A 26300-nucleotide genomic window follows, 5' to 3' on the forward strand; every position below is an offset into this window, starting at 1 on the left:
GCTCCTCCGCTGGGAGCCTGCTTCTTCCTCTCCCACTCCCTCTGCTTGTGTTCCCTCTCTCGCTGGCTGTCTCTCTCTCAAATAAATAAATAAAATCTTGAAAAAAAAAAGAATAAATATGTTTCATCCATAAAGCTGAACTGTATTTGAAAACTAAGAAAGCTTTTTTTTTTTTTTTTTAGAGAGAGAGAGCACGCAAGAGTGTGCAACTGCGATGGGGAGGGGCAGAGGGAGAGAGAGAATTTTTTTTCAAAGATTTTATTTATTTGACAGAGAGAGAGAGAGAGCACAAATAGGCAGAGCGGCAGAGGGAGAGGGACAAGCAGACTCCCTGCTGAGCAGAGAGCCCGATTCGGGGCTCGATCTAAGGCCCCTGGGATCACAACCTGAGCCGAAGGTAGATGCTTAACTGAGTCACCCAGGTGCCCCAAGAGAGAGAATCTTAAGCAGGCTCCACACCAAGCACGGAGGCTAAAGCAGGGCTCAATCTCATGACCCTGAAAACATGACCTGAGCTGAAATCAAGAGTTGGACACTTAAGTGTCTGAGCCACCCAGGTGCCCTTAAGGAAGATTTTTTTTTTTAAAGATTTTATTTATTTATTCGACAGAGATAGAGACAGCCAGCGAGAGAGGGAACACAAGCAGGGGGAGTGGGAGAGGAAGAAGCAGGCTCATAGCGGAAGAGCCTGATGTGGGGCTCGATCCCATAACGCCGGGATCACGCCCTGAGCCAAAGGCAGACGCTCAACTGCTGTGCCACCCAGGCGCCCCAAGGAAGATTTTTTAAAAAATCCTTTATATCAAATTACTGGTAGCATGTGACTCTAAATATAAACAAAGCCCAGTAAGAGATATAGCCCTGAATGTTGAGTCTCAATAATTTGAAAGTAGCATATTTTTTATTTGGCAATTGCCTAAAGAAAATGTTATAACAGAAGAAATGCTTCATTTTTTAAAATTTAGTCATGATTAAGTGTTAGGGGAGAAAAGAGTTATGGAAAGAAAGAATATCCATCCTTCAAAACTAAACTTTTTTTTTTTTTTAAAGATTTTATTTATTTGACAGAGAGAGAGACAGCCAGCGAGAGAGGGAACACAAGCAGGGGGAGTGGGAGAGGAAGAAGCAGGCTCCCAGCAGAGCAGCCTGATGTGGGGCTAGATCCCAGGACTCCAGGATCATGCCCTGAGCCGAAGGCAGACGCTTAACGACTGAGCCACCAAGGTGCCCCCTCAAAACTAAACTTTTTCTTTTTTTTTTTTTGAAGATTTTATTTATTTATTTGACAGAGAGAGATAGCCAGCGAGAGAGGGAACACAAGCAAAGGGAGTGGGAGAGGAAGCAGCAGGCTCCCAGCAGAGCAGCCTGATGTGGGGCTAGATCCCAGGACTCCAGGATCATGCCCTGAGCCGAAGGCAGACGCTTAACGACTGAGCCACCAAGGTGCCCCCTCAAAACTAAACTTTTGACACTGACCAATGCCAAGAAAATCTTTGTCTCAAACCAGCCCTCCATTTCAAAGAAGACCCATTGCTTACTCTCTTTTTACTCACAAGTAATGAACTGAGGCTACTTTAATTACTAAAAGGGATGGGTTTATTAATTCAAAGCACTCTGTGATAGATTAATACAGAAACCTTATCTGTGGTGATTAACTTAATAGTGATAGATTTGATGCCTCTTTCTTCTTTTCATGAAATCGTGTCATCAGTTTTAAGTAAAAGAGGAAAGAAAAGGCACATCATGTATGCCAATGTTACTATGTCTGAAAAAAGAGAGATATAAGGTAGGTGTATCACTCTTCAATTGTTGCATGACAAATGACCACAAATGTGTAAGCTTAAAACAACATGAATTTATTAGCTCACAAACACACCCCAGTATGTCCAAATATCTGCTCAGGGTCTCCCTAAGTTAAATTCAAAACATCAGCCTGGGCTGCTGCTCTCACCCAGGGCTTGCAGTCCTCTCACAGGCTCACTGGTTGTCGTCAAAATTCATTTCCTCCTCACTTCACATCAGCAACAGTGCAGCAGTCAATCTCACGCTTCAAATATCTCTGACCTCCACTTCTGTACCAGGTGGAGAAAGATCTCCACCTTTCAGGGTTCATATGGTTGTTTGGATCAGGTCCACCAGGTAATCTTCCTACCTTAAGGTCAACTGTGCCATTTAACATAACAATCATATTCGCAGGTGGGGATTAGGGTGTGGAATATTTGGAGGGTGGCATTTTTAGAACCAAATACCACAGCCATTAAAAAAAAAAACTGTAAAACTTAATTTAAAAAACATTTCTTACCTGTTAATAATGAACCATGCAACAGTAAGCATTCCTGCTAGCCATGTTCCACTCATAAGCCAACTTGTAACAAATAAAGCAGTAACATATATTCCTTGCAATCCAAAAACAATGCCAATATAGAAATATACTGGCTCAATAATCTCCTAATTGGAAAAAAAAAAAGAAAGAGGAGATAATAGAACATTAAATAATTTTAATTATTTGCAAATATGTAAGAAAATAAATATTAAAGTCAAAAGAAAACATACATTGCTACCAGTTGCTTGATATAAAACACTGGCGATAAGTTCTGGATATAGAGACATTTGCTGCACTGCATTTATAGTCTTCAGAGATACAGTTTTGTTATTGTGTGTCAATTCATAAACACCTAAAGACAAAAATTTTTCTCCAGATTATTTATTCTGCTTTTACAATAATTAAACATGTCATTCAGAGGTCATTAAATATTTTAAATTATTACTAAGAAAAATCTCAAAATATAACACACTGACTGTGCCGCATTTTTCCAATGTTTTTATTAAGTATAAGAAAAAATAATACTTCTATTCTAAGACAAATCTCCACATTCAAGGGCTCCCACATAGCAGAACAATGTTTCATTTCAGAAAAATGTTGTTATTAAAAATACAAATGTGTAGGGTTACGTGGGTGGCTCAGTTGGTTAAGCAACTGCCTCTGGCTCAGGTCATGATCCTAGAGTCCCAGGATGGAGTCCTGCATCAAGGGCTCCCTGCTCAGTGGGGAGGTCTGCTTCTTCCTCGGACCCTCCCCCTTCACGTGCTCTCTCACTCCCTCTCTCATTCTCTCACAAATAAATAAAATCTTAAAAAAAACAAAACAAAAAAACAAATGTGGGGGGCACCTAGCTGGCTCAGTCAGAACGTGCAACTCTTGATGTCAGGGTCCTGAGTTTGAGCCCCATGTTGGGGGTAGAGTTTAATTAAAAACAAAAACAAAAACAAATGTGTTTATCATACCTCTTTCAAATGAGGGCGCTTTTAACATATCTTTATAATAAGAGTAATAAATGGCACTGTCACCTTGAAATGTGATTTCTCGTTCGAGCTCCTAAAAGAAAATGAAATGATTCTTTAAATACCAGTATCCTAAATTTCAACTGCAATCTTCTTTCTCTTTCCTCATCTTCTAAATTAATGCTATTAATTTATCCTTTTATCCAAAGACATGTTTGAATTTTCCTATAATCACTAGTGGCACATTAAGGAGGTTAAACTTTTCAATAATCTGGCAATTATTTTACTGAAACACCTAAGATTTGGGGCACCTGGGTGGCTCAGTCAGTTAAGTATCTGACTCTTGATTTTTTTTTTTTAAAGATTTTATTTATTTATTTGACAGAAATAGAGACAGCCAACGAGAGAGGGAACACAAGCAGGGGGAGTGGGAGAGGAAGAAGCAGGCTCCCAGCAGAGGAGCCCGATGTGGGGTTCGATGCCATAACGCCGGGATCACGCCCGAGCCGAAGGCAGACGCTTAACGACTCTGCCACCCAGGCGCCCCCCCAACTCTTGATTTTGGCTTGGGTCATGATCTCAGGATCCTGAGACTGAGCCCTGCAGCAGGCTCTGTGCTCAGTGGATTCTGCTTGAGATTCTCTTCCTCTCTCTCTGCCCCTCCCCCTGCTTGCATGCTCTCTCTCCCAAATAAATAAATAAATCTTAAAAAAAAAAAAAAGGAAAAAAGAAAGAAAGACCTAAGGTTTAAAATGGACTGTAGCTCGTAAGTCATTTATCTATTATATATAAGGAAAATCTAGAAGGAAAACCAGAAAAAATGCCCTAAGGACACAAAAATAGTAAGGCAGGTAATAAAAAATGATGGTTGAGGTGTTAAAGTCCATAATAAAAAGAAACGTTGAAGAAGACATCAGTATTTTCTATTGCTTTTCCACTTCCTTATATAGCTACAACTGTAAGCCCTTAACTCTTTACCAGAGTAACAGATACCTAATCAGTGCTTTTCAAAAGAACTTCCAGAAATATAAGTAAATCTTAAGTTCCTAAAATTGGGCTACACAGGGTGCTTATGTGGCTTAGTCAGTTAAGCATCCAACTCTTGATTTCAGCTCGGGTCATGATTTCAGGGTCGTGAGATCCGCGGAGCCCCACATCAGGCTCCATGCTCAGCGGGGAGTCTGTTTGAGAGTCTCTCTCTCAGCCCCTCCCCCACATTCATGCTCTTTCTCGTGCTCTCTAAAAATAAATAAATCTTTTAAAAAATTATTAAAAATTGGGCTATACAGAACCAAGAATATAGGTAACTCAAAAACATTGAAAAACCTTATGTGTTTCATGACAAATCAAGCTTTTTTAAGTCTACAGTCTCTGAAAATGAAACTCCTTTATTTTCATCCATAATATTTATCAACTAATACAAAACAAAAGATAACAGAGCAGTTTTTCCTAAGTTTGATCAACAGAATTTTCTAAGATATAAATGGGTGTTGCCTAAAGAGTTCTATAGTTAAGTAAGTTGTGCAAAGGCAGCATTAAAGAAAATTAATGGGTTTCTTTATTGTAAGACTTTTCAGAGTTTCAGTACACCTTATGCAACTGTGAATCTCCAAGAGGAAATTTTTCCTAGATCTATCTGACCAGTGAATTTTTTTCCTCATTCAGGGCTTATTAACTGAAATAAATTTCCTTAACAACAAAAATCTGATAAATTTCCTTAAAATGATTCTTTATGAATGGAAACAGATTTCTAAGATTTCAAAGATGTAAACTTTTGATCAATGCTTCTCAAATTTAATGTTCATATGAAACTCCTAGAGATCTCATTAAAAGATCTCTGATTAAACCAGATTCTGATTCTAAAGTGGGGCCTGAGAATCTGCAATTCTGAAAAAGCTCCCAGGTAAAGTCAATGTTCCTGACTCATACAGTGTTTTTAAAAACACAGTGTTTTTTGATGCATGCCTTCTATATTTTCAAACCTTTGGTTGTTCTCAATTCTGCTACACAACAGAATTGCTTGGATATATTTTGAAACATGGATCCTAGACACTCCCCGCTACTCCACCTAAGAATCTATGAGCTTTTTAAAAGCTCATCAGATGATTCTATTGTACATCCAGTATTGAGAACTACTAATAGTTAATATGCATAACATCTTCAAGGACATAGGATATGCTATGGTAATAGCTTTTGTCAAGTCAACACAGGTAATTATTCAGCTAAATGTTTTGGTGAGATTAGGTCAATCAATGGCTTAAAAACATTCAGTTGGCTTGACTACTTAAAAATAAGAACAACAACAAAAGTTTGTGGAATAAAAAAGAAAACACTCTTTAGAGTTAAGTGGCAACACTATGAACCTTATCAATACATTCAAGACGTATCTGATTGCGAAGGGAAGTCTGAGAACAAATTTACTCAAAGGCTAAACTATGAATTATGTAAGTAACTACAGTGACTAAAGGGTTTGTGGAATACACATGACTTAAAACCAGACATTAAACATACTAATATGAAGAGACATCTTAATAAATACTGTCAAGCATGTTAATCATTTCCACACCCCCAAAACATTCTAATCATGTAATCTAAAAATTAAAATATTTTACCACTGAAACTTCTACAGATTGTTTCTGATATGTAAACAATGTAAACTACCAAAACTACTAAAAGTGTGACTAAACTCCGTAACATTTCACTGTCATCAAAAGGCCCTGATAAATTAGTTGCATGAAGGAAAACACCCTCATAGTTTCTATTCCATGGCCCGGAAATACACTGTATTAAATTTTTCAAGGTTGATGCTATGACTGTGTTCTCAAAATAGCTCCTACACCATTTTGTTTCTAATGCCTGTAAATAAGAAAGCACTTGTCAGACTTATCACACATATATTTTGGCTCCCTGAAAAACACATTACTTAGATTAAAATTAAACACTAAAACAACTTCCATAAGCTCAAAATTCTTTCTTCTTACCTGCCTGTTGGAAAACCAGAATTTCCGTTCATGGTATGCTGATAAATAGAGAGCATACATCATACCACTAGTAACTGCTGCAAGACAGCCAATGAAAATCTTTGCAAAGCGCTGAAATAATACATCTGAAAAAGCATATTAAAAGTAATCAGATGTAGATGATATTTATATTAATGCACTTCTAATTTTAAAAAGTAATCAGAAGGTAGTATGTACCCTTGATATGATGTGAGGAAAATGGCATTCTAACTCTGTGTTCTTCCTCCCCAAAACCTATAACCCAATGAGAAAAACAGCAGCAAATTCCAATAGAAGGACATCCTAAATATACCTGACCAGTATTCCTCCAAACTGTCAAGGTCACTGAAAACAAGGAAAACCTAAAAAACTGCCACACCCAAGAGGAGTCTAAAGACATGCCAACTAAATGTCGTGTGGGATCCTGGAACAGAAAAAGGACATTAGGTTATAATAACTAAGCAAATCTGAATAAAGTATGGATCTTATTTAAAAATAGTGTATTAATATTGATTCATTAACCGTAACAAAAATACCATACTAATATAAAATGTTAATAACCGGCAAAACTGTGTATGTGGGCGGGGGAGGGTGTAAAATGGGAAATCTGCACTATCTGCCCAGTTCTCCTGTAAGTCAAAAAAGATTTCAAAAACTGAAGTCTATCAAGCAAAAGAAAGAATAAAAGGAATGTACTACCAAATATCTAAAGAAAAAATACAGGTTCATTCAGAATTACTATCGATAGCTTTTCCTTATCAAGGAATTTTTTTCTTTATTGAGGAATAATTTACATACTATAGATTACAGCCATTTAAAGTATATATACTTCAGTGATTTTTGATGATTATCTAAAACATCATATGCAACTGTTATATATATGTAACTACTTCTTGATGAAATAACATAAAACACATGTGAATTTTCTACACACAGGATAATTTAGTCCTGCTCTATTCTAGCTATTAGGTATAATAAGCACAGGCCTAAGGGCCCAAAGCCCTTTGTTCCATTACTGAATGACTGACAGGTCTGTAAAACTCAACTTGCTGGTTTATGAGCTTAGCTAAACTAAAATCTTAGCCATTTTAAAATATTATTTAATAAATATTAGTTTTCATGGAACACCAGAGACATTAAATAGACTAAGTAGTTGGATATTACTAAGTCAATAATTACTAAGATATTACTAAGTCAATAATGTAATTACTAAGAATTACATTCAAAATGCTTGAAAAACACTACCCAATAAATCAAATATTAGTATCGGTAGGATACAATTGTTTTAAAATTACTGTTTTCATTAGCATGTGTAAAGCATCTGGCCTGGCACATAGTTAAGAGCTCAGTAAATACTAGCTATTATTGTTGAAATACAGAAGCATACATGCAAAGATGTATAATAATTAATTAAAGCAATGTTGACACAATATGAATTATAAAAAAAACGGTAAAAAAACTTATCAATGGTGGCAGTTTGGCAAAAGTGCTTCAAAGTTTCTGAACATGTATCTTTTCCAGTTTTTTTTTTAATGAAGTGTTAGATAATGGCAAGTTAATCCTAATTATAATTATTAGGGGCTACGATAAAAAGTATGTAAACCAAATCCTACATATAAATGCCTTACCTTAATACTAAACATGGTGTTTTCAAAGTTTTTTGTGAAGAGTCAAAGATTAAAAAAGAGCACTACACAGATATCAATAATACAGGGCATGGTTAAGTAATATTTAAAGCAAAGGAAGAAGCTAAGGACATGTTAGGAAAAGAAATGTAGGATTCGATTTCACAAAAAGTGAAAAAAAAAAAAAGTAAAGTATAAGTGCACTGAATAAAATATAAGCAATACCCACCAAAACTTTTAGAGTAGTTCTATTTACTGGAACTATTTATACATTTATTTTTATCATTCTTTTCTCTATTTTCCACAATTTCTACCCTAAAAATATATTTTTGTATTCAGGGGGAAAATACTATTTTACAGTAGTTAGCTCTAGATTGTTTAATTATCTTTCTTGTATTTTCCAAAATGTTTTAAATGACCACTCTATTAGTAAGCTTCTCTGTGATAAAAAAAGTTATCCCAAACTATTAGTGGCTTACAAAATATAGATTTATTTTTCACTTGTGCTACTTGTGGGTTTTGGGTCTGCAGTGACTCTCCACCCAATTCCAGACTTCAGATTAGCTGTGGCTCTTCTTGTATCTTCTTTAGAGTTCCAGACTGGGATTAGTACCTATTCTCATGACAGAGGATAAGGGCAGGAGAACAGGACGCCTGCGTGGCTCCGTCAGTTAAGCATCTGCCTTCAGCTTAGGTCACGATCCCAGGGTCCTGGGATGGAGCCCCTTATCGGACTCCTTGCTCAGCGGGGAGCCTGCTTCTCTCCCTCTCTCTGTGCCCGCCACTCCCCTTTCTTGTGCACTCTTTCTGGGTCAGTCAAATGAATAAATAAAATCTTGAGAAAAAAGAAAAAGAAGCAGGGGTTGTCTTGAAGGGGACAGGGAAAATCTACTGGAAGGGGATACAAAGAAACCTTCTGGGATAATGGAAATGTTCTGTAACTTGTTTCAGCTGCACTCCTGTGTCAAAACTCATTTAATTAAATGCCTAAGATCCTGTGCATTTTATTGTAAGCTAATTATACAGGTACACTTCAGAGATATTACAGGTTCAGTTCCAGACCACTGCAATAAGGCAGATATTGCCATAAGTGAATAAGTTGGTTTCCTGGTTATATAAAGTTAAGTTTACACTACACTGTAGGATTAGGTCTAAAAAACCCAACATACATATATTAACAAAGAGTTTATTACTAAAATATGCTAACCATCACCTAGATGTCAGTGAGTCATAATCATTGATCACAGATCACCACAACAGATGTAATGATAAAGTCTGAACTACTTCGAGAATTACCAAAATGTGACACAGAGACAGGAAATGAGCACATGAGGTTAGAAAAATGGTGCTGCTGTTAGACTTGCTCGACACAGGGTTGCCACTAAGCTTCAGCTCATTTAAAAAAAAAAAAAAAGAGATATCTGCAAAGCAAAATACAGTGAAGCACAATAAAAGGAGGTATGCCTGTACCTTAATTTTTAAAAATTAAATCACTTAGTTTTGCAAAGAACAATTTTGTCAGCTTTTTACCTACTTGATACTAGTCAGCTCCGTGTTCTAACAACTACACAGAAGTCCTCCCCCGCCTTGTATGCAGGGGATACGTTCCAGGATCCTTAGTGGATGCCTGAAACTGTGGATAGTACTGAACCCTAGGTATACTATGCTTTTTCCGATACATACATACCTGTGATAAAGTTTAATTTATAGATTAGACAAAGTGAGAGATTAACAATAACTAATAATAGGGCGCCTGGGTGGCTCGGTTGGTTCAGCGTCTCCCTTAGGCTTAGGTCATGATCCCAGAGTCCTGGGATGGAGCCCCACATCCTGCTCCCTGCTCAACAGGGAGTCTGCTTCTCCCTCTGCCTGCTGCTCCCCCTGCTTGTGCTCTCTCTCTGACAAATAAATAAAATCTTTAAAAAAATTTTTTAAATAAATGGGCCTTCAACTCTCTATCGGCAGGAAGCAATGAGAAGGCTGTTGAGCCCCTGAAGGTGGCATGTTCTCCAAAGCCATCTTCATATATACTTCAGTAGGATAATAGGAAAGAAATGACCTCCAGAGGGTGGAGCCAAGGGCCACAGAGAACACTAAGCTGGGAAGCTACTCCCAAGGAAAACAGTTGGGGCTTAATCAAGAAACATCCCTCCCCTGGGGGTGCCTGGATGGCTCAGTTGCTAAGTGTCTCCCTTCTGCTCAGGTCATGATTCCAGTGTTCTGGGATTGAGCCCCGCATGGGGCTCCCTGCTCAGCGGGAAACCTGCTTCTCCCTCCCCCATTCCCCCTGCTGTGTTCCCTCTCTCACTGCCTCTCTCTCTGTCAAATAAATAAATAAAATCTTAAAAAAAAAAAAGAAAAAAGAAAAAAGAAACATCCCTACCGTGGAGTAAGAAGCCCTCATATTTACCTGGTAGGATTTCAAAATTGCTATGAACCAGTGGCTGGTGTGTCTGTCACTCTTTCTCTTTCTTCCTCTTTCTGAACGGAAGCATTTATTGTGCTTATCCAGTCCCTATCCAACAATGTATACTGGGAGAGAGGGCATGTGTGGAGAAATTAACATAACAGCCCTGCAACTGCTTTGTGGAGAAAGGCCTGCTTGCAAGGTAGGCTCTTTGCTGCAATTAGGGAACTTGAATTTCAGAAGGGTTCCCACCATTCTCTCATCAGTTAGTTTACTGTGCCTGACCTGTTTGTACAAACAATGTGGTTTATGCTCGCTGCTTTTCTTCTGGAAATCTAGTTTTGGTATGTGGTAGGTAGAGGGTACATGACCAGCCACCAATAAAAACTCCATGCAGGGGTGCCTGCGTGGCTCAGATGGTTATATATCTGCCTTTAACTCGGGTCATGATCTCAGGGTCCTGATGATGTCAGGCACTCCGCTCAGCGCAGAGTCTGCTTCTTCCTCTCCCTCTGCCCTCCCCCTCACCCCAGCTCGCTCATGCGTGCGCACTCTTTCCCACTCTCTCTCAAATAAATAAAATCTTAAGGAAGGGCGCCTGGGTGGCTCAGTTGGTTAAGCATCTAAAATCTTAAGGGAAAAAAAAGGGGGGGGGGCACCTGTGTAGCTCAAATGGTTAAGCATCTGCCTTCAGCTTGGGTCATGGTCTCCGGGTCCTGGGATCAAGCCCTGCAACAGGCTCCTGGCTCAGCTGGGAGTCTGCTTCTGCCTCTTCCTCCTCCTCTCCCCCTGCTCATGCTCTCTGTCTCTCTGTGTCTCGAATGAATAAATAAAATCTTAAAACAACAACAACAAACACATCTGTGCAGTCATTAATGAGCTTCCCTGGTAGATAAAACTTCACAAATGTCACAATTTGATGCTGAAGGAATTAAGCATATCCTGTGTGACTCCATTAGGAAAAGAATCAGTGAAGCCTGTGCCTAGTTTCTTACAGACTTTAGTCCTAGGCCTTTTCCTTTTGCTGATTTTGTTTTGTACTGTTCACTGTAATAAATCATAGCTGTAAATATTCTAAGACCTGTGAGTCCTAGCTAATTACCAAACATGGGGGTGGTCTTGGGGACCCCTGACACAGAGCACACAAATTACCTTTTTATTTAATTCATAGATATCTGGACTAGAATGAATCATATCTGGCCCTGATGTAGATAAGAAGACCTTGGGCCTCAAGACTGCTGCAAGGACTGGGTAAGATGGGTATCTTCCTTGGGGTCAGAGAGGTTGTGTATTTTGTTTGAAGGAGAAAAGTAAATATTTATGACCAAAAGGAAAGAATGTGGTGGACTGTTATATTATTATTCCCACTTATTCTGTCCTTCCCTGTAAAAACATTATTCATCTCTGCCCATTACCATGTGACTTGCAACGCTTCCCTGTAGTCAAGGTATACTTCTCCATCTCTTCCCTGCAGTCAAGGTATACTTCTCCATCTCACAGTTTGGAATGATTATATGACTTCCTTGGGTCAAGAGAATGTGAGTACAAGTGACAGAGTGCCAGTTCAGCAGAAAATTTAAGAGACACTGCATGACTCTGCCTGTTCTCCTGCTCTTTTCCTCTGTCTTAAAAATAAATGTCGCAAGTAGGGGCTGTTCCTTCATGACACATGAAGCTACACCAGCCAACCTGAAGCCACAACATGGAACATTAGTCAGAAATAAGCGTTTTTTGTAAGCCAGAGTGATTCAGGGTTTGTTCTACAGCAAAACCAAAGTTGACGATAACACCATGTAATTAATCTCAAAATAGGTAGACACATTTAAAATATTAATATAAGGTATACCTAGCATACAAAAAGCCATTTTAGTAGTAGCACAAAAACTTCAAATTTATCTAACTTACGTTTTGGAGCTCTTTCAGGAACTGGAGTGTCACTGATTTTCTCTTCTTTGACAGATTCCTTATTTTCTGAAGTCTTCAGCTTTTTTCTTTGGCGCAGTTCTACTGTTGGTCCTTAAAATATTTAAGACATTATTGCGACATGTGTATCAAGTTGTTCTAATCTATAACCCAAACGAATCCACTTTTATTATACTAAGGCAAAAGTCACATGGAGACCTCTTTTAGTATCAAAGATAACTTTTTTCACAATTAAATAAATAAATTATTCATTTAGAGAGAAAGACTGTTTTTCATACCAAAAAAAAAAATTTAGGTTCTGCCTTCCACCTGTGCTTTCAGGGTCCTACTGATAAATCAACAAGCTCTTCTCCTGAGATAATTTTATTTTCAAAATATCCCAAAATAAGTAAACCCCTTTCCAGAATGACTGGGGAACAAGGTGTTATTTAATACATTAGCATATTACTCTAGTTACCTGAGAGTATCACACTCATCATTCAAGGATTAAAAATTTTTTAAAAATCTGAATATAATAAAATACATGGATCATAAAACTATACTTCATTTTTTAAAATGATCCTGCAAGTTCTGTGGTATTATTAATTATTAATCTCACAGTGCTGTGGTATTATCATTGTACAGTCTTATAGATTTAGGTATTTGACATAGGCATATCCTTATATGTGGAAAACTGTCAGAAAATTTCCCAATATTAAGACTACCCTTCTATACCTGATAAAAAATGTAAAGCAGAAAGTACCTCCAAACCAATAAACTAAATTCCAAATGAAACAAAAATTTACTATATTCAACCTACTTTTCCTTCCTAGAGTTAATTATCTCTCTCTCATTTTTAAAGATTTTATTTATTTATTTATCTGAGAGAGAGAGAGAGAGAGAGAGAGTGAGCACAAGCAGGGGGAGCAGCAGAGGGAGAAGCAGGCTCCCCACTGAGCAGGGATCCTGATGTGGGGCTTGATCCCAGGACCCCAGGATCATGACCTGAGCCAAAGGTAACCAACTGAGCCACCTAGGCACCCCCTCTTTTTATTTTCTTTTTTTAAGTAGGCTCCACACCCAGTATGGAGCCCAATGCAGCACTTGAACTCATGACCCTGAGATCAACTGATGCTTAACCAATTAAGCCACCCAGGGGCCCCCAGAATTAATTATCGTATAAGGTAGAATATGACTGCCGTGTAGGTACAAACTGTCCTGCCAAGCTTATTAGGTGGTTCAAGAATTTATTTCCTCCAGGGGCGCCTGGGTGTCTCAGTCCTTAAGCGTCTGCCTTCGGCCCAGGGTGTGATCCCAGGGTCCTGGGATTGAGCCCTTCCTCTCCCACTCCCCCTGCTTGTGCTCCCTCTCTCACTGGCTGTCTCTCTCTCTGTCAAATAAATAAATAAAATCTTAATTTATTTCCTCCTTATTGGAGCAAAGGAGAGTTTTCTCTTTTTCTTAGGGATGACCTTAGGCTATGAAATGTAAGCCTAAAAAGAGCAGTCAAAAAAGGAGAATGAATCTGCTACTGCTGATCAGATGAAGGATTCTAGCTTTACTGTGGAAAATGAAAAAACACATATATTTTTTTAATTTAAATTTTTTTAGTAATGTCTATACCCAATGTGGGGCTCAAACTCAAGACTGTTGAGATCAAGAATCACGTGCTCTTCCAACTGAGCCAACCAGGCCCCCTCTAAAAAATTACATATTCTTTAAATAGCTTCAAAGAAAATTCAAGGGGCACCTGGGTGGCTCAGTCTGTTAAGTGTCTGCCTTCTGCTTGGGTCATGACCTCAGGGTCCTGGATTGAGTCCCACATCAGCCGGCTCCCTGCTCAGCTGGGAGTGTGCCTCTCCCTCAGCCCCTCCCCTGTTTGTGCTGTCTTTTCTTGCTCTCTCTCTCTCAAATAAAATCTTAAAAAACAACAACAACAAAGCAACTTCAAGTTTGCTAAAGTATCTTTAAATACTGGCATTATGATTAAAAAAACACAACTGTATATTTAGTGGATTCTGTCTAATTTTTAACCATTTCCATACTATCGATTATTTTGTAATTTTCTTAAGTACTGAAGCCAGTGAACAGATTAGAAAATGACATTATTATTAGAAAAGCCATACCTCAGATTTTGAGGGTTTTTTAAAAATTAAATTAAATTAATTAATTAATTTAGCATCAATATAAGTCAGTCAGAGGAAGACAAATATCATATGATTTCACTCATATGTGGAATTTAAGAAACAAAACAGATGGACTTAGGGGAAGGGAAGGAAAAAATAAGATGAAATCAGAGAGGGAGACAAACCATAAGGGACTCTTACCTACAGGAAACAAACTGAGGATTGCTGGAGGGGAGGTAGGTAGGGGGATGGGGTAACTGGGTGATATAACCCAAGAAGTTTACTTAGTCATTACACTTGCAAGACCAAACACATTGACAGTATTGATTTTTTTTTTTAATTTAACTGGATAATTTCAGAAAGGAAGCTAACAAATCTATTAAGGTAGTTTACAAATGGGTTAGGTAGGTCTTTTTTATTAGACAGAGGCTAAAAGCACACATTTAAGATAAAGATAGACTGGGAAGGGGATATCATACAAAAAATGTTCTTAACAAAAAGCTATCATTTTCCTTTTTAAAAAATTTCCTCATAAAATGAATCAATCACTTTACAGAGACATTAAAGTGTTCTCTTAGTACATATAAATGGATTTTATTTATAGAAGTAGAGCTTATACAAAAATTTTGCACCGATTCCCAAATAATTCATAAAGTCATCTTTCAACGGTCTATATTAGCAACAATCAAGAGCCATAAAAATAAATTATCCATAAAGGATCTATATAACACTATATCTTCTTGGTTCTAAGATGCTATACATTTTAAGACACTGAGCAGGTATCTTGGGGTTTTTGGTTTGTTTGTTTTTGAAGATTTTATTTATTTATTTGAGAGAGAGAGAGAACAAGCAGGAAGGAGGGGCAGAGGGAGAGGGAGAAACAGACTCCGTGCCGAGCAGGGCACAACTCAGAGCTTGATCCCAGGACGCTGAGATCATGACCTGAGCAGAAGGCGGATGCTTAACCAACTAAGCCACCCAGGTGCCCCTGTATGTTTGTTTGTTTTTTAAGTAGGCTCCATGCCCAGCATGGAGCCAAACTCGGGACCTGAACTCATTACCAAGAAATCAAGACTGGAGCTGAGATCTCGAGTCGCACGCTTAAGCAACTGAGCCAACCAGGTGCCCCTAAGCAGTTTTTCTGGTGGGGGGAGGGGGGGGAAACACTACCATATTAAATGTATGAACTGATTTTAAGACATGTTGGTTTCAGTGGCATTAAATTGTGGGAGAAAAGAGTACAACCTAGGAAATACAGTACTCATTTTAGCCAGTCTCTTCAATCTTGTCCCTCACAAAAAATTTGGGGGGGGAGTGGGGGAGGCTCCTGGGTGGCTCAGTCAGTTCAGTTTCTGACTCTTGATCTCAGCTCAGGTCTTGATCTCAAGGTCATGAGTTCAAGCCCCACACTGAGTTAAAAAAAAATATTATTTTTTTTAAATTTTTTACTTGTCACCAAGAAGCAACAGTGACTAGATCCAAATTTCACCTCATTTCCTTTATACTGATCGCATAACCTCATAATTGAAAGACAAAACCAGGAATCTCGAGGTAGAAAAGCAGCAAAGGCCAAAGCCATGAGTGATGTAGATTAACTAACTGATAGGACACAGCTCTAGGATAGAATCTAAGTTTCCTTTTCTTTCTTGTATCTTTAGCATTGTAAAGAAAAAGCCAAACTAAATGATAACACAGCCACAAAAATAACCTGCTATTTCAGGCTCTGGTCCAGTGATCTTCACATGAGATAGTTAGCAGAGCTACAAACAGGCCTGCAAATGTCCATCCAGACAACACACAGCAATTTCCAAATGAAGTGTTAATACTGCTGTACTCAAAGTTGTCACTTCTTTCTTTGCTCTAACATTTCTTTCAGGAAGGATAAGTATGAACAACCTGACCCTCTACTGCAACAAGGAAGACATTTTTTGTAAGATGAGATTCTCAAAAAATTATTTACCTGGAGTAACAGTGTGACAATGAAGAGGACCCAAGTGAATGTGAATGATAAGCAAAAAAAGGGATACAGGGAACATCTAGATATAAGTAAAATAGACCATTTAGTCTAATTTTAAGATAATATGTATTTTGAAAAAAACTTATAGAGTGCCAAATAAATGTAAAGCACTCAGAATAATGCCTAGCACACAGGCACGTTTGCTATTATCACTACTAGCATTATTATAATAAATAAGACTTTCATTACTCATTCATTGTTGACTATTATAACCCAGCACCTAACAGAGTAGGCACCCAAATGGTTATGGAATTTAAAAAATTGCTGAATGAAACTTTATTTTAACAAAACTTCAATACATTAATTGTTCCATATAAGATGTATTTGCTTTTGGATTATCAGTAATTCTACAACCAAAAATCACTTTTCATTTTATATCCCATAAATAAATTTTACAAAATGGTATCGTCTTTTTAATTAGTTTCACATCACATTGATTTAATTAAGTGTAACTATAATCTCCTAAAACAATTTCTCATTTTGCATGATGTATAATACTGCAATTGTATAAATATTGCAGTGTTAATTTTTTTTTCATGCTTTAGCTTAAGCATGAAAGTGTTCATGGAAACATACAATCTAGCTTATCAACCTATTCCACAGATTTGCAACTCTTCAGAAGAGGAAAAAATATCAAGAAATGTTTTAAACTACTGCAACCAAAGATAAAACCAAGGTAACAAATGCAATTAATTCTTCCTTACCAACTACAAATAGTTTTGGTTTTGACATTGTTTTTAGGTAGAGTGTCTTAAATTTAGATCCGCTTTAACAGGATGAAAACTCAAAAAGAGGTGGCAAATATGAAGCCAGTGTGAGCACAGGGACAAGGCAGCAAGCCAAAGAGCAGAAAACAATTTTTTAAAAAATTGCTTTCCGCTGAATTCTTGAAATTCCCTCCTTGCATTCTTGGTTCAGTACGGTTTAAATCTAAATGAGATCACATTCACAACTGCACTCAAGAAGGTAAAAAGTTATGTTTCCCACCAGAATGCAAAATCTAACTGTTCTGTCAAGCGACATCATCATATGTATCTGTTCCTGAAACTAGCACGGGTATCATGAAGTTACTATGCCAAGAATGTTTCCTATAATATCTATCACTAGCTGATAAGTTCCTCCAACTCCCCATTTTTCTCTCATACCTATCATTTCCTATGAATAAATATTACTGAAGAGATTAATTTTCTTAGCATTGGCCCTGTGGGGGCATGGGAAGCTTTCCCTAGCCCACCCACTTTCACGCTCAAAGCACTCCTGGCTTCCTAATCCTCCCAAACGACTTACATCCCTCAGCCCTTTGCCATCTCCTCCTAACCTATAAATGAACTGGCCTTCTTCAGTTTTCCCTCCCAATTCACCTTACCCTGTTTACCCCAAACCCCTGCCTCTTTCTATACCCTCGGCGTGAGGCTTCTCTCCCCACTGCCCGTGACTTTGTATCTGTCAGTATCCTCAGACCTCGGAAGACGGCACTCAGAATGAGGGGCATTTGGTTAAACACTATCACTTTCAAATAATATGCACTCAGTGCCTAAGCCTCCATCTTCTAATCCAAACTATGCCCCCCCCACCCCATTAACTGTCTGCTAGTAGCCCTCCCCTTCAAACACCCCCCGCCCCGCAACACACACATACACAGCTTTTTCTCTCCCTACCCCATTCCCAACTTTAAGCTCCACCTTTGCTTCCCACTGAGGCGGACAAAACTTCGGGCCATTCACTCCGCTCCTAAATGTCCCCGCGCCGCCGCCGCCCCGCTCCTTCCCGGCCCCCACGCAGCCACCCCGCGCGCAGCCGCGGCCACTGACCGCCCGCAGCCCAGGCCTCCGGGCCCCTCGCGCCCCCGCCCCTCTTTCCCGAGATCACGGGCGACAGTGGCGCGCTGGACCTCGGGGCCCTCACCTTCTTCCTCTGCCATCGTCTCCGCGGAGGCCCAGGCGCCCCTCCGCGTCCCGCGCGGCCCGGAGTCTCCCGCCCTCCGCGTCGCCGAACCCCTCGGCAGCCCCAAGACCGCTCCTGGCCGCCGCGCCCCCACTTCCTGACCCGCCCCCCTCCGGTGTCGCCGCCAACCGCGTCCGGCCCGGCGGCCCAGGAACCAGGGAGCCGGGAGCGGCGGGCGGCCGGAGCGTTTTGCTGGCGCGCCCAGGCCTGCGCGGGCAGGAAGACGGCCCGACCACGCGGTGGCACCGCCCACGGCGGGTGTTCGTGGCCTGCGCCCCGGGGCTCCCGGCAGCCTCTCCCTGCGCTCGGCCCTTCCGAAAGCTGGGAGCTCAGCGGGCCCTCCGCGGCTTTTGTCTTTCGACTCAGTCAGACAATAGCATCAGTCTCATCTTCCAGATGGATACCCCAGCCGCGCCCCATTTGACAGAGAGGAAGCTGAGGTCCAGCTAGGTGTCGGTCACTAAGCTGGTGCAAGCTAGAGCTGGAGCCCACGGCTCCGAACTCCTCTCGGTGCCTGCGTGCTTGGTGATTTCAGGGAACCCAAAATGTTCGGGGTTGGCGCTTTGGTTTAGTAGGCCACTTTAGATTACAAGATTACAAGAAAGAAGCTTCTCCTTGGAGCTTAGTGTTTGTCACTCCCCAAACCGGTTAAACACATACATTTGCATTTCACGATATTATTTGAAGAAACAGTAGTACTATCTATGGTCAATGCGGGGAGCGGGATGCATTAAGTATTCCATAGCCGGGGAACATAGTTTTAACTTGTTGCACTGTTTATACCCTAACTTGTAGTACATCGGGCATTCTCCAACAAATACCAGGAACTTTTCCCCAACAATATTCAGAAGTAGATTCAGGAACTGACAAAATGCTCATTTTAGAGTGCGAGAAAAAAGCATAAGAACTCACTGAAGTCATGGGGTAATTATGGATGTTCCATCCTTAGCAGGCAGCAAGATTCTCCTAATAAAACTTTTGTCAAGTTAGGATATTTGGAGAGAAGTATCGCTTTTCAGTGCTGTGCAAAAACAGGTCCAGGAACTCTTTTTATGCCTTTGGCAGCCTGTAAATATGGCTTGCCCTTAAACAACACTGGACCAGGAATTAGAAACACGGTGGAGGTTGCCAGTAGACTAGAAAAGACCCGGATCAACGCAGAGCGAGAACAGAATGTATACACCTTGAAAACCGCAAGATATGGCAGGACCCAGGGTAATGGGCAGCAGATATCAGTGTATCCTCCATATCAGATGACCTTTACTGCAAGAGCTCCCCCTCCTGAGGGCCACTGTTTTCCAAGTCAAGAGTCTACAGGTGAGGCCCGTTCCTCCTATAGTTCCTTCGTAATCACCTCAAAGTGACCTATAGGCTTAATTGCAAATGTGCCTGCTCTAAACAGTAGTGGGTAGAGAGGGAAAATAGCCTCTTAAGCTGGAATGGAATTATGAAAGGAGAAAGATCATTATTCAATCTTGAGATAGAAATCAGTGGAATTATGATTGTGTAGCAGATGTTCTGTAGCAGAAACATTGCTCTTCCCTTGAGCCCTGAAACTTCCACCTAATGATAATGAGAGTGGAATAGTCTATTTCCCCCCAATCTCTCATTTTGCTCTGAGAGAAATAGGCCTTTTTTTTTCTCCAAAATATATACATAATCCCAAAAGATAGAACCCTAAGTGCTTGCAGCAGGCATTATACCTGAGTTTTCACTAGGTCAACCCCTAATTCTCTAATCCCAGCTGCTTCCAGGTGGCAGTGGGCAGGAGCAGCGGATGCGTGCCCCCAAGATCACTTCTGATGATAACTTGATTATTTTACCACTACAGTCATGGACTGCTAGTTTCCAAACCAAAATCCAAAGGGTCATTTCATTGCTTTTTGCCTCACCTTGACCTAAAGACCTCTCATTTTCTCAAATGGTCTTTTATTTATAATATGCTCTCAAAGAAACAGTATAATTTTCTGCCACCTCTGAAAGTTTGAGGATCCCTTCTGTATGCAATGGATATTTTTAGGGAGTGATATAAAGTGTTAAGAAGTTAAGTCATGGAAATGGGGTTTAGGAGGTACTGTAGTAAACTGGTAAGGAATAAAGACTTGGAATAAGGTCATGGAAATAAACATGTTCAAAGAGAATGGACTCAGAGGATGCTGGAGATAAAATCTACGGCACCTGATGACCAATTGGATGTGATACATGATGAGTTGAAGATGATTCCTGAGGTTTCTATCTTGAAATTAATCATGTGCTTTTTATATGCCAATTATAGGGTGCTGCCAAGATATGAGAAGAATATAAAATAAAAGCCCCTGAGGATTTACCTACTTGAAACAAACAAACAAACAAAAAATACAGGCAAAGTCTATTTCAAAAACATCCTTCTAGGGGCACCTGGGTGGCTCAGTCGGTTAAGTGTCCAACTTTTGGTTTTGGCTCAGGTCATGATCTCACGGTTGTGGGAGCGAGCCCCACATGGGGCTCTGTGCTCAGTGCAAAGTGTGCTTCAGATTCTCTGTCCCTCTCCCTCCTGCTCTCTCATAAATAAATAAAATCTTAAAAAAAATTTCTTCTACCAAATGCTTCATCATATTAGTAACAGAACAGAATTAGTAAATCTTTGCATCAGTTCAGCTTTTCTTCTATTAAAGAGGTGGAATTTTGTTTTGTCTTTATTATGTAATAAAGCTTTAGCTATCCATTGCTTAACAACATGTTTATATTATTCTCAAACACCATCTCCTTTGTGAAATCTGAACCAAATGCGATCAATTTATTTTTGAAAACATGTAACACCCTTACTGCCATTATATTCTGGCTTGTATTTTGGTCATGTTCGATCCTCATACTTTCAAGTCTTTGAAAACACATTATAGACAAATATTTTGGGAATTGACTTAAAAATTGATGATAATAGCAAGTATTAGCTGTAGGTGGGACCTAGAAGACCAACGTAAGTTGTGTATTCTGCACCATCCATGAGAACTATCCCTTGATTTGCAGCTATTTTGTTCACTAATTCTGATTGTGATTTTGGATTAATGTGGGATTTCTTCCCTGTACCTTTTCTTTAAAAGAGGGATCAAGGTTTATACTGTCAGTTGCTCCTGCAGTTGCTCCTCAAGCAGGTCTCACTTGTTCCTCATTGCTTGAAGCTGTGCTTTGGTGCCACCTGAATACATTTTCCCTATTGTCACTCATAAGGATTTGCTGTCCTTTTCCACTGACTGGGAGGGTGACGATCATACAGACCAACAGAGTCAAACTGTGAAATGTATATTCCTCCCAAGTGGGATACATTAAACAACGTGTGTTCTATTTAGGGACGCCTGGGTGGCTCAGTCAGTTAAGCATCTGCCTTTGGCTCAGATTGTGATCCCAGTGTCCTGGGATCGAGCCCTAGGATTGAGCCCCATGATCAAGGCCCATGTTGGGGCTCCCTGCTCAGTGGGGAGCCTGCTTCTCCCCCCCACCCCGCTTGTGCTCTTTCTCCCTGTCTCTCAAATTTAAATATTTTTTTAATTGGACATATTAGACATCTTAGGAGATTTTCTAAAGTTAATTTTTTTCTAGAGTTAAAACTCCTCTAGGAAGAGATTTTTGACCAAATTGGTCCTATGAAGCAATACTCATTAATAAAAGCAAAACGGATATCTGGGTGGCTCAGTCAGTTGAATGGCTGCCTTCGGCTTAGGTCATGATCCGGGGGTCCTAGGGTGGAGCCCGGCATGGGGCTTCCTGCTCAGCAGGGAGTCTTCTTCTTCTTCTCCCTCTACCTCTTCCCACTCCGGCTCTCCCTCTCGCTCACTTTGTTAAATACATAAATAAAATCTTAAAAAAAAAAAAAGCATAACATTATTGGAACTTTGTGGTCTATTACTGAGATTTTCCCAACAAAGCTTCTATTTTAGTAGACACAGGTTGCTGACTTTGTACCAAGATTCTTTCCTCTTTTCTTTCGGATAATAAGCCCTCTAAATATTTATGAAATTGAGTTGATTTGGATTATATTGGCGTTGCCAGATAAAACACAGGGCACTTTAGTATAACTATGTCCCATGTACTATTGGGCCATATTTATTTATTTATTTATTTATTTATTTATTTATTTATTTATTTATTTATTTATTTATTAAAGATTTTATTTATTTATTCAACAGAGATAGAGACAGCCAGCCAGAGAGGGAACACAAGCAGGGGGAGTGGGAGAGGAAGAAGCAGGCTCATAGCAGAGGAGCCCGATGTGGGGCTCAATCCCACAACGCCGGGATCACACCCTGAGCCGAAGGCAGATGCTTAACCGCTGTGCCACCCAGGCGCCCCGGGCTGTATTTAATACAAAAAATTATCTGTTGTTTGTCTGAAATTCCCATTTAATTGAGTACTTGGTTTTTTAGTTCAGCTCGGCTTGGTGTTTTGTTTGTTTTTGCTAACTCTGGCAGCTCTATTTATATGGACTGAGACTGCCCCATTCAAAGCCACCTAGCATTGATTGCTTTCAGGCCTTCTGGGAACATGTAATTAAAAGATTAAATTCTTTCTTATGACAGAGGGAAGGCAGTTAGATAGCAGGTGGACTCTGAGTACCTCAATTGCACTAATTCAGAAACAAAATCTGCCATTTCTAAATCCCTAACACACGAAGTTGTTTCTGCTCTTTTGCCATGCTTTTAAAGGGCCAGGCCAGACCTGGCTTGGCCAAGTGCAGCCTTGGAGCTACCACTGAATTACTTCTCAAACAGCCAGCGCAGATGATTTATCAGGAATATCTGGACCTGCCGTGTTAAGAACTAATCACACTTCCAAATTATAGGTATCTTAAAACCAAAAAAGCATAACGATTTTGGGGGGGAGATTATTTTCCACCAAAATTATGACTTTGCAACATAACAATTTATGTATAATAGGGGAATTGGCATTTAAATACAGTAAAAAAAATCCTATCAATTATGACATGACTTAAATATAGATACATTTTAAAAATCCTCTTGGAATCTTAGATAAACCCTCCGGCTGAAAGCAGGACCCTGAAGAGCCAGTAGCATTACGTGTCCAGTAGATGGCAGAAGCAGCCAAAGTCATCCTGTGCTGGTAAGTTTTACACAAACTGTCTCTTTGGATGTGTACTTCAATATAAAAACATACCATTAATAACCGGATTAATGCATCTTAACATTTTTAAAATATTTTTATTTATTTATTTGAGAGAGAGCACCAGTGAGGGTGTGGGGGGGGGGACGGTGGGCGGGGAGGGGCAGAAGGAGAAGCTGACTCCCCACCAAGCAGGGAACCCAATGTGGGCCTGGATCCCAGAACCCTGAGATCATGACCCGAGTGGAAGGCAGACGCTTAACCGACTGAGGCACCCAGGTGCCCCTCATTTTAACATTTTTAATGGTGCTAAAGAAAAACAATTTTTGCTGTTTAGCAACATTTAAATTTATAAAAATTCTTAAAGCTGTATATAATTACTTTTTTTTTTTTTTAGAATCACTTAGTTTTCGCCTTCAGGAATAAACATAAACTTGTTTTTTTTTTTTTAAGATTTTATTTATTTATTCGACAGAGACAGCCAGCGAGAGAGGGAACACAAGCAGGAGGAGTGGGAGAGGAAGAAGCAGGCTCATAGCAGAGGAGCCTGATGTGGGGCTCGATCCCATAACGCCGGGATCACGCCCTGAGCCGAAGGCAGACGCTTAACTGCTGTGCCACCCAGGCGCCCCTAAACTTGTTTATTCAACATTATTGTACATATATATCCCAAGCACAGTTACGAAGGATACAGTGGGGAAGAAGATAGACACTGCTCTGATGAAAGTTACAATATATGGGGAGCTGATTGTAGGGAGATCTCAGTGAATCAGGAAAGACCTTCCTCAGAAAACTACTTCTGAGTAGCAATTAGCCAATGAAGAGAGGACTAAGAGGGGAAAACAGTTGTTTCAAAAAAAATGTCAAAGAATTAGAAAAAGTACAACAAAATGTAGCTCATGAGAGGCGTGCCTTGAAGAAAGCTCAACAAGGAGCCAGCCCCTGAATATCACGCAGCCATACGTGTGTGGGGTTGTTCCTACAGCAAATGGGAGCCTTCAATCAAACATGTAATCATTATGTGTGTTATTATCACACACATAGGAAAAACAGAGAGGCCAGGTGGTAACTTTTAGAGGGGATGGATGTTTGTGGCATCACTTGTGATGATGGTGTCACTTGTGTATACTTAACTCCAAACTCATCAAGTTGTATGTTAAACACGTGCAGCTTTTTCTATCTCAGTCATACCTCAGTAACTGCCTTTTTTTTTTTTTTTAAAGAACATGTCATTGGGGGCTCCTGGGTGGCTCAGTTGGTTAGGTGTGTGACTCTTGATTCGGTTCAGGTCATGATCTCAGGGTCACACCACCGAGCCCCGAGTCAGGCTCCACGCTCAGTGTGGAGTCTGCTTGAAATCCTCTGTCTCTCCCTCAATTCCTCCCCCTACTCCCCGCTGCTTGCACTCACACTGTCACTCTAAAACAACTAAATAAAATCTTTAAGGAACATGTAATTAGATCTGTGGTAATTTAAAAGAGTTTTTTTTTAAAAAGCATCTTGGCAATAGAGGAAAGCAGAATTTGATACAAGGCAACCAGTATTGAGGCAAAAACATGCGAAAGAGGAAGTTAAAGAATGACTTTCTTAACTTTGGCACCCAGTGATACGCAGTACTGCTTCCTGAAGTAAAAAGAATACAAGGAGTAGCAGATCATAGAGCTCGTAGAGACATGAGTTCTATTTTAAGCATGTTGAATTTGAATTGCAAGGGGAGATGCCCAAATGGAAATGTCCATATAGTGTTGGGTACAGAAGTCTGTAGCTCCCCAGAGGAGTGTGGAAGAAAATGAGTTTGTCCAGAGAATGACTAGAAGGAAGAGGTAGCTGAGGAAGGAACCATGAGAAATACCATCGGGGAGGGAAGGATGAGTCACCAGGGAGGCTAGCAGCAGAGCAAGCGGAGAATTTCACATTGATTTTTTTTTTTAAGATTTTACTTATTTACTTGACAGAGAGCGAGCTCAAGCCAGCAGAGCAGCAGGCAGAGGGAGAAGGAGAAGCAGGCTCCCCACTGAGCGGGGAGTCTGACGCGGGGCTCGATCCCAGGACCCCGGGACCATGACCTGAGCTGAAGGCAGACGCTCAACCAACTGAGCCACCCAGGTGCCCCCACATTGATTTTTTTTTTTCCTACTGTTGCTCTGGAGGGGATGAACTGTTCCTGGAAGTACTGCGATACCAGGTTGATGCACGGAGTGGGTGCAAACTCCTATTCGATCTCCCTGCTCCAAAAATCCATTTAACATGTTGTCCTTGGATAGAAGACGTCAGGTATTAAATTGATAGGAACATATAACTACGCTTGATCTTAGCCAAAAGGCTGAGAAGCGATTCACATTGACTTTTTAAAAAATTTATTTTTATTTTTATTTGTTTGAGGTGGGGGAAGGGGCAGAGGGAGAGGGAGAGAATTTTTCAAGTACACTCCACACTGAATGCAGAGCCCATCTCGGGGCTCAATCTCATGACTCATGAGATCATAACTTGAGCCAAAATCAAAAGTTGGACACTTAACTGACTGAGCCACCCAGGCGCCCCCACACTGATTTTTTTAAAGTTTATTTATTTAAGTAATCTCTGCACCCAATGTGAGGCTTGAACTCATGACCCTGAGATCAAGTGTTGCACACTCCACTGACTGAGCCAGCCAGGAGCCCTTACATTAATTTTTTTTAACGTAAGTTTTTGGTGTTTAATTCTACTATCATACAGGTTTCGGTTATAAAACACTGGCTCAAATTCAAGTGTAACCAGAAGCTTTGTTACCCATTTATCTACATTCACTTTTAGAACAGCAACAATGCTCAGCTACTGAATAATTCAGGTACTGAATTAGTGGCATGCTGGCAATAAAGTAAAAAGGCAGACCAAAGGAACACCATGAAGCCCAATTTTGTGACA

General features: G+C 40.0%; 1 protein-coding gene and 1 non-coding gene across 4 annotated transcripts in view; both read right to left on the reverse strand.

The window, feature by feature from the left end:
• The window catches only part of DPY19L4 (dpy-19 like 4), a 56232-nt gene extending 37813 nt beyond the window's left edge, over positions 1–18419 (reverse strand). Inside the window, exons 1-6 of one of the 3 annotated variants that reach the window (XM_045805933.2) lie at positions 18264–18419; positions 12219–12329; positions 6264–6388; positions 3286–3376; positions 2554–2675; positions 2303–2448 (exon numbers count right to left, since the gene is read on the reverse strand). In XM_045805933.2, the coding sequence (XP_045661889.1) occupies positions 2303–2448; positions 2554–2675; positions 3286–3376; positions 6264–6388; positions 12219–12329; positions 18264–18279 (611 nt within the window). In that variant the 5' untranslated portion in view covers positions 18280–18419. Of the gene's footprint in view, positions 1–2302; positions 2449–2553; positions 2676–3285; positions 3377–6263; positions 6389–12218; positions 12330–18263 lie in introns of those variants that run through there. The other 2 variants (XM_087864721.1, XM_087864722.1) reach the window with 2 other exon arrangements.
• A 7125-nt stretch (positions 18420–25544) lies between these two features.
• Positions 25545–25731, reverse strand: LOC123798002 (U2 spliceosomal RNA). The gene has a single exon (XR_006781153.1). It is a non-coding gene; the product is annotated as a U2 spliceosomal RNA (small nuclear RNA).
• Between the last annotated feature and the right edge of the window lie 569 nt (positions 25732–26300).

This window comes from Ursus americanus, chromosome 9 (assembly GCF_024610735.1).
Source record: "Ursus americanus isolate L20-20 chromosome 9, mUrsAme1.1.p, whole genome shotgun sequence".
Lineage (NCBI taxonomy): Eukaryota > Metazoa > Chordata > Mammalia > Carnivora > Ursidae > Ursus > Ursus americanus.